The sequence below is a fragment of the Neophocaena asiaeorientalis genome, unplaced genomic scaffold, assembly GCF_003031525.2.
Source record: "Neophocaena asiaeorientalis asiaeorientalis breed wild unplaced genomic scaffold, Neophocaena_asiaeorientalis_V1.1 scaffold40, whole genome shotgun sequence".
Lineage (NCBI taxonomy): Eukaryota > Metazoa > Chordata > Mammalia > Artiodactyla > Phocoenidae > Neophocaena > Neophocaena asiaeorientalis.
In genome coordinates, this window is record NW_020185335.1 from 6,205,812 (window position 1) to 6,214,858 (window position 9,047).

Consider the following 9,047-nt stretch of genomic DNA (forward strand, 5'->3'; position numbering starts at 1 on the left):
AGCACACCCCAGTTTAGACCAGCCACAGTTCAAGTGCTCAGTGCCACACGCGGCTAGTGGTGACTGTATTAGGCAATGCCACGTCCACTAGACTTTTCTTTTGAATGCAATGGGGAGAGGTTCTAAGCAGAAGAGTGCCTTAGACAAATCTCCCTGGCAGCCATAAGGGAGACCAGTAGCTTTCTGGAGGCTGTCACCACCATCTTCTGTACCCTGTCACCTACCCAGGCGCCTCAGTTCATAAACTGGTAACTTGGGAGAAAAATCTCTCTTTGCAGACTTTACCCTTTGATGATGTTATTGGAGGGAAGTTTTGGGATGCAGACAGCAGAGCCCCATCTTGGGTTTTTCCAGAGTCCTGAAAAGGGCAACTTTCCCTCTCTCAATTCCTACGTGGTTCCCACACCATTCAGAGGGCGACCTGCGACAGATTCCTGCGATTTTTCATCCTTGGGTTTCTCCTCTGTTGAAACTCTGATGCCTATACTCACCTAAGAGTATAGGTGCAGATAAAATGAAGCAAGATATGTAAAATGCCTCACGCTGTGCTTCATAAAGAATTGATCAAAAAATGGTAGTTTCTTTCCCTCTGAGAGTTGTCATAAAAGACTCTTCACATCCCCAAGAGCAGCCCAAGAGGATGTAAACTCAAACAGCATGACTGGGGATCAAGACTCCTAATTCTTTCTCCAACCCCCATATAAGGAACTTCAAGGAGTCAGTCCCTTTCAGAAAGCTATGTCCCAAAAATATACAGGTTACAGACTGCCCAGCTGGGAACTTTTTTCTAGCATCTTAGTCAGCTTTAACTGGTAAGAAAACAGCTTTTCGGTTTCCCTGGGCTCTACCTTATTGGAGAAGCAGTTTAAAAACTGTTAAGGAGTTTCCAGGTGCTTAATGACTTGCCAGGGTAATAAACAACTGAATTCTGGGAAACCATTATGTGAGAATCAAAGGAAGCAGCATGATCGGGGCAGAACTCGGAAAAAGCATTGGTTTTTGAAGTCTGCCAAATCTGAGTGTGAAGCACGTTTCTGTTGCCAATAGTCATGTAGTCTTTGGACAAACTGCTTATGTCTTTGAGAACTAAGGTACTTATCTGTAAAATGGGTCTAATATGTATCTTGCAAGATAAGAATTATACATTCAAGGTAACAATGTATTAATTATCTATCACTGCATGACAAATTGTCCCTAAGACTTATTGGCTTAAACCAACTTATAATCTCAGTTTCTGTGGGTGAGGAATCTGGGTAGGGCTTAGCTGGGTCCTTTGGCTCAGGGTCTTTCCCAAGGCTGCAATCAAGGTGTCAGCCCAGGCTGTGATATCATTTCAAGGCTCAATTGAGTAAGGATCTGCTTCCAAGCTCTCTCGTTGGCTGTTGGCAGGATCCAGGGCCTCATAGGCTTTTGAACTGACGGTGTCAGTTCCTCACTGGCTGTTGGCTGGAGTTCTCCCTCCATTCCCTGCCATGTGGGCTTCTCCATAGGGCAGCACACAACATGGCCATTTGTGTCATCAGAACAAGAAGGCAAGCATAGCACAGGGAGATCAGCTCGGTGCTTTGTGACCACCTAGAGGGGTGGGATAGGGAGGGTGGAAGGGAGACGCAAGAGGGAAGAGCTATGGAGACATATGTATATGTATAACTGATTCACTTTGTTATAAAGCAGAAACTAACACACCATTGTAAAGCAATTATACTCCAGTAAAGATGTTAAAAAAATAAAATAAATAAAACTAAAAACACGTCAGCCTTTAAAAAAGAAAAAGAAGGCAAGAAGAGTCAGAGGAAGAGAGAGACTGGAAGACAGAAGTCACAGTCTTTTATTTTTAACTGGTAAGAAATTGATTTTTTGTTGATGGCCGTTCTTACCAGTGTGAGGTGATACCTCATTGTAGGTTAGTTTTGTTTGGTTTTTCTTTTTACTTATTTATTTATTTATAGTTTTGGCTGTGTTGGGTCTTCGTTGCTGCGTCCGGGCTTTCTCTAGTTGCGGCGAGCGGGGGATACTCTTTGTCATGGTGCTAGGGCTTCTCATTGCGGTGGCTTCTCTTGTTGCGAAGCATGGGCTCTTGGTGCGTAGGCTTCAGTAGTTGTGACACGTGGGCTCAACAGTTGTGGCTCGCGAGCTCTAGAGCGTAGGCTCAGTAGTTGTGGTGCACGGGCTTAGTTGCTCTGTGGCATGTGGGATCTTCCCGGACCAGGGCTCGAACCCGTGTCCCCTGCACTGGCAGGTGGATTCTTAACCACTGTGCCACCAGGGAAGTCCCCTCATTGTAGTTTTGATTTGCATTTCTCTAATGATTAGTGATGTTGAGCATCCTTTCATGTGTTTGTTGGCAGTCTGTATATCTTCTTTGGAGAAATGTCTATTTAGGTCTTCTGCCCATTTTTGAATCGGGTTGTTTGTTTTTTTGATATTGAGCTGCTTGTATATTTTGGAGATTAATCCTTTGTCAGTTGCTTTGTTTGCAAATATTTTCTCCCATTCTGAGGGTTGTCTTTTCATCTTGGAAGTGACATTTTGTCACTTTTGCTGTATTCGGTTGGTTACAAGCAAGTAGCTGGGTCCAGCTCACATTTAAGTGGAGGGGACTACACAGGACTGTGAGTCCCAGGAGGTGGTTGGGAGCTGTTTTAGAAGCTGTCTGTCACGATATTTAAAGATTCTCAGTAGCTGCTGTTCAGACTGAATACAAAAGCATTTGGAAAGCATCATTCATCACAGAAATAGGAGAAATCTCCTGGATTATGTATTAGGGTGAGGAAATTCAACAATCACATGACACTGTCAGTCTATAAAAGAGGTTGATTCTAACCAATGCTCGCTTATCCAAAGAAAGCATTTAAAGATACATTTAGGGACCTCCCTGATGGTGCAGTGGTTAAGACTCCGCGTTCCCAATGCAGGGGCCCCAGGTTCATTCCCTGGTCGGGGAACTAGATCCCACATGCTTGCAGCAACTAAAAGAGTTCACATGCCGCAACTAAGGAGCCCACGTGCTGCAACTAAGGAGCCCGCCTGCCACAACTAAGAACGAGCATAACCAAATAAATAATACATATTTTTAAAAATTAAAAAAATAAAGATACATTTAACTTATATCAAACAACGGTTTGATAATATGTTACCAGATAACAATGTTTGGACATTAGAATTAAAAAGCACCCATTCCCCCTACATAATGTTTTATCATATATCCAAATCCCTTTCTAGTTATTTTAGAATGCCCGTGTTTTTATGGGGATGTAAATAAAAATATGCACCTCGATTTTCTCATTTAACAATATTATAAAGACATTTAATCCTGCTGTATATTCTTTATAATTAGCACTTTAACAGCTACAAAACATTTCCATTCAGTAGATAAATGTCAGAGCCATGGTTTACTTAACCATTCCCTTATTCTGTGACATATAAGTTGCTTCAATGTTTTGCAATTGAAAACAATCGAGTATCTTTTGCGTGGTAAGTTTTTTCCCCATAATTTGAATTGTGTCTTTAGGATAACGTCCCAGAAAAGCAATTCAAATACGCACATTTTAATGGCTCCGTCAAGTTTTTATTCAAATGTTAATGGCTTTGGTTTTTATATAAGCAAACACTGCTCCATCAGCCCCAGACTGAGTTCCTCAAAGGCAGACACCCTAGCTTACTTCAAAAAAAAATTTTTTTAAACCATAGCATCTATAAATTCGACTGTACTTCAATAAAAAATAAATTTAAAAAAAAGCAATCTGACTCTGTAAAAGATGACACAACTAAATCTACCTGCATAACAATAATTGAATGGGAGAAACTTGCCAACTAAAAGAAAATACTTTCAGATATAGTTAAAAAAAACTAAATGGACTTCCCTCGTGGTGCAGTGGTTAAGAATCTGCCTGCCAATGCAGGGGACACAGGTTCGAGCCCTGGTCCGGGAAGATCCCACATGCCGCAGAGCAGCTAAGCCCGTGCAACACAACTACTGAAGCCCGCACACCTAGAGCCCGTGCTCCGCAACAAGAGAAGCCACCACAGTGAGAAGCCCGCGCACCGCAATGAAGAGTAGCCCCTGGTCGCTGCAACTAGAGAAAGCCCACGTGCAGCAACAAAGACCCAACACAGCCATAAGTAAATAAATAAATTTATATATTAAAAAAACTAAATGAAAACATATGCTATCAATAAAAGATATGCCTAAAATAAACCATAGCATCTAGCCTATAAGCAACATGTAGTGAATATTTGTGCACTGAATGAATGCATGAACAAAAATACTTAAAAATCCGAGACTTAAGGAAAAATATTTCAACTAGATCTATCGCACTTTTTAAAATCAAGAGATGTTGCATTTCCATTTAGATTTCACTAAGAGACGTGGAGGACTTACCCATGCCAAGCCCTGGCATTCTGTTGCCCTTTCCTTATTTTATTTTATCCGCACAGCACCCCCTAGAGTTCATTTTCCATACAGCAACAGAATGAAAGGCTCAAAGGCTACATCAGATTACATCACACACCTGCTTTTTTCAGAGGGTCCCAGGAGGCGTCTATGTATTGATATTTGTCTGACAAGCTCCCATCACTTGAAAAGAAACGGAAGGTCCTCTTCACTGGGGAGAATACTAGTTCTGGGGAAACCTCTGCTTAGGTGGAAACAAAATTTCCACTCGATAACCAGGAACCATGGGAATTTTCCTGAATGTAGTTCAGCCTCGGTGATGGGTCATTTTAGCCAAACTACGAATCAGAGTTATATAACACTTAGGTAAGCAGGGCGAAAATGACCCTTGAAAAATAATTTAATTGGTCAAATTTTACTCTGGCTAATGTTCCTGGCCCCTCCCTCGGCAGCATGTTAACTCTTGGAATTCTATATAGGACCCTCCTCCCCCAGCCTTTTTTTTTTTTAAAGAAATGTTCATCTTTTTATTTCCGGAGCTATCACTCTCATTTTTTAGACTCAGGAAACCGAGTCGCCTGCAGACAGTGTGAGGGACAACCAGAATTTATTTGCACGCGCTTTTGGAAACCATTGCTAGTTTAGCTGCTAAACTTGAACCGCAGCGCCCCCTGGTGGACAGAGGGTGGTTTGGCTTTTCCAGGCCCTCTTGCCACCTGGGCGACACCTCATCTAACTGGCGCTTTCTCTCCGTCTCTCAGGTGAAGGAGGCCATGCAGCGGATCCACGACCGAGGGAACATTGGAAAGTTAATTCTGGATGTAGAAAAGACCCCGACTCCGCTGGTGAGTCAAAAGCAGAGGCATCCGTTCACTTCAACACCAGAAGGTTTATCTGGTGCAGGCACAGGTGGGATGGAGGGAAGTACAGGAAGCCCTCTGCTGGGCTGGGGCTGGTGGGGGGGAGACCAGAGGTAATGAAACGAATGTGCAAGTGAGGGATTAGTCACAAATGGGATGAACGCTAATAAAGAAAGGAAAACGCTTTGGTGAGAACGTTTCAGGAGCAATCTGAGGTCAGGAGAGGACAAGACCACACCCGTGTCTATTACACCTGCTCACTCTTGGCTGCACAAGCGGGAGGAATTCCTGGTAAAATTTAATAAATTCACATTCAGATACACAACAGAATGATGCCACCTGCCTCCAAAATGCCTCCTGATGGGCCCATGGCTTTTGTTTTCTGTTACCAGGACAATACCCTTACACGCAGGGACTCCACCAGGAGTGAAGCATGTCACACTCACATCCCAGACACTCTTGCAAGGGTCCCTTGAGGGGCTCTGCAGTGTGGCGGTCGACACAGAGACTGCCACCAGACTGCACAGATCCAGAGGTGGGGCAGGTGGACAACCATCAACAAGCCATACGTAGAAATGGGACACTGCAGCTATGGATCCGGGCCACAAAGAAGGGCTCGCAGTAGGGGGTCTGTTCCCGTTAGGAAAGTCTGGGAAGGCTTCCTTGAGGAAGCGGGCTGAGCACAAAAGGAAAAGCAGGCATTGAGTAGGCAGGCGGGTGGAGGGACGGCGCTACATGTGCTGTGGCCGAGAGGGAAGTCCAGCTCCAGGTCAGCCATGTGGTACGGGCGGGGGGACTGAGATTCAGGAGATGATTCCTGTTTGTAAGAATAAGTGGGGAGAGCAGAGGTTCAGGGGTCAAGGGAAGTTACCTAGCTCAGGGTCTAGGACAAGAAGAGAACTCCGAGGCACCGTTCATGAAGGGGGCTGTAAATGGACAGGACTAGGATGTTTTGAGCATCTGTCGTGTGCTCAGCAATTTGCCAGACGCTTCAAGTACATCATTTCCCTTTGTTTCACTTGGCTCCCATGACAACTTTATAAGGCAGGTGGGTTTATCCTCGTCCTAACGGTGGAGGAAATGGAGGCTCAGAGAGGTGTGACAAGTGTGCCAGGTACTAGCAATGACAAGAAGGTAGGTGGGTAGGTAGATAGATGGTAGATGGATGGATGGATAGACAGACCAGAAAGAGTCCACATCTTCACAGAAAGGACGTTCCCATGGGGGAATACAGACAACAAAGTGGATAAACCCACATTTGTTACTAGTGTTCTTCTGGCTCCTAGGAAGTGACAGCATCAGGCTTTGAACCCTGGCCGTTCGGTGCAGTGGATGCTGTCAATGCCCACCCATGCCCCCGGCACTCATGATTCCCCTGCATGCCAGTGCTGTCCTCCTGCTGGCCGCCGCCCCTCTCTGCCTGAGAGCATCCTCTGACCATGCCAGAGGCTTGGGTTATGCACAAAATCGGCACTCCCTGGCTTCTCCCCTGCTCATGTGTCCCCCACTGTCCCCCAGTGGTCCCCAGCAGGACTGAGCCCAGTTGCCCATGGCAGGACCTATTAACATATCCCGTGCCAGCTTCCTTGCCTTTTCTGTCTCCTTTCCTCACTCTGACCTGTGCTTCCTGGGATCATCTCCCAAGCTCTGGAATCATCTCCCCAATTCCAAATACTTGCAGTCAAATGCTTTCTCAGAGCCTGCGTCTTAGGGCGCCCAACCCAAGTCACCTGGTACCACACTGCCTTCCTGAGGAATCAGGTGACCCTAGCGTTCAGCCCTCAGAGAAATCTTTCCCAAGGGCCTTCATCAGATGCTCGAAGAAGGCAGGAGACAGACTGCAGAACCCTCTAAGAAGTCCTCTGCTGCATTACAGATGGCCAATGACAGCACAGAGACCAGCGAGGCGGGCGAAGAGGAGGAGGACCACGAGGGTGACAGTGAGAACAAGGAGAGGACGCCCTTCATCCAGTAATCCGGGGCCCGGGCAGGAGGGCGTGAGGATGCTCTGGAGAAAGAGGACCCAGCTGAGAAATCTCTTCTGCGCCCCAGTGAACAAATGCTGTAGTCCAGTGTGTGCTGTGTCTGTCTGCTGTCAGCTGAGCTAAAAAGCTGTTGATCACTGTTGTTTTTGAAATTAAGTGCCAATCCCATTCCATGCAGTATTACGTCCTTCCCCCGTCTGTGTGTTACACTTTCCCCACTCCCCTGTTTCAAAACCATCCGTCTTTGGGTCCTTCTCGACAGTTCTAGAACAGCCTTGCAAATTGATACAAGTCCACAGGTCCATTGCTTAAGAGACCAGACATGGGCAAAGACAAGTTTGGATTGAAAGGCGTTATCACAGAGCACTGTCCTAGAATTCTTCAGGCCAATGACACTTTTTGCTGCTAGCCGCCCATGCTTCTGAAAAGAGCGCTTGCCAATTTGGCTGGCAGAAAGAGGGTAGGCCAGGAGATGTTTTCACAAGCCCGTAAGTTTCGGATCTCTCCAAGTTGGACTGTCCTACTTCCCATTGAAGAGGCAACCTCCTTACATTCATTCAGGTGTTTCACGGTCAAAAGGTTAAACCAACCCCCCCCCCCTCACCCTCTGATGCTTGATTCCTTCACCGGTTCTTAACCATAAACACAGGGAGATAGATGTGGATATTTCAGGATAGAAGATGGGTCAACAGCCAAAGTATGAGGACCAGCCACAGAGATCCCTCCTCTGAAACCACATCTCATGAGCAAAATCCTCTCCCCGCCATATATATTTAATTTTAAGAAAACTCACCAGGTGTGGGACTATTTCAAAGTCATTACTGAGACTCACCTATGTTTGCACACTTGCCATTGGCATTACCGATTCTGCTCTTTTCATTTCCTGGTACTGAATAGCAGCCTTTACCTTGGATCCCCCAAGAAAGATCTCCTTTGTAGACCATATTTGGGGGAAAAAAATCAATGAGTATCTTTCTTCTTGCCAAAGCGTGTTCCAACGTGTCACAAACTCTAGCGATACAAAACTCGATGTTTAGTACCTGATGCCAAATATGTGTTCCTCTCCTCTGAAATATAAAATTATGGTGCAGACTCTTTGCAAGGCCCTGCTTTTTGGAAATCCGGTACCAAATTACTTGATCGCACACCCCTGATTAATTTCCCAGCTCCCAGACTCCTGAGAAACACCCCCCCCACTGGTCCCACCGCACTTGACGCGGCTTGAGGTGAACAGTCCCTCTGGAGGGACAAGGGGCCCAGTGTCTCCATGGGGCGGGAGCGGGGGGCGGGGTGCTCCTCACCACGTCTCCCAGTCCTGTTGGCCCAGAGGGTGGACTCCACCACTCACAGACCAAACCGGAGACACAAGGAGCCCGTGGTGTTAGCAGCCCAACTCACTTGCGTTCTGGAAGACTTCCGAGGGCTCCTGCATTGCCCGACCTCTCCACCAATGAGCCTTAGGGTACACCCCACACTTCCCCCAAGTGATGGCAAAGAATGCATTTCAGCAACTACCTGTTTTATTCCCTAAGTCCATTGGTAACAAATGTCACCTCATTAATCATGCTCTTTTTTTCCTATCCTAAGCTTGTGATGATGACTAATTTATGCCAAATATTTATCTGAAGGAAGTGTCTCCTCATTGTGAATGTACATGTAAGCTACGAAGATGAGAAAGGGTGGTGCCACCTGATGAGCCAAGGGATGAGAGCATCTCAAAAGAGACACCAACATCAACTTCTCTTCTCCGGGTCATTTAGAAAGATAACGTAGAGGTTGTATCCCCCCAGCATGTTTGCTAAATGCAGT

At 45.9% G+C, this 9,047-nt stretch overlaps 1 protein-coding gene across 1 annotated transcript in view; it reads left to right on the top strand.

Annotated features, from left to right (window-relative positions):
* The window catches only part of VAT1L (vesicle amine transport 1 like), a 144,158-nt gene extending 135,825 nt beyond the window's left edge, over positions 1 to 8,333 (top strand). The window contains exons 8-9 of the mRNA XM_024735750.1: positions 5,155 to 5,238; positions 7,130 to 8,333. Coding sequence (XP_024591518.1) covers positions 5,155 to 5,238; positions 7,130 to 7,228 — 183 coding nt within the window. The 3' untranslated portion in view covers positions 7,229 to 8,333. The remainder of the gene's footprint in view (positions 1 to 5,154; positions 5,239 to 7,129) is intronic.
* The last annotated feature ends 714 nt before the right edge of the window (positions 8,334 to 9,047 follow it).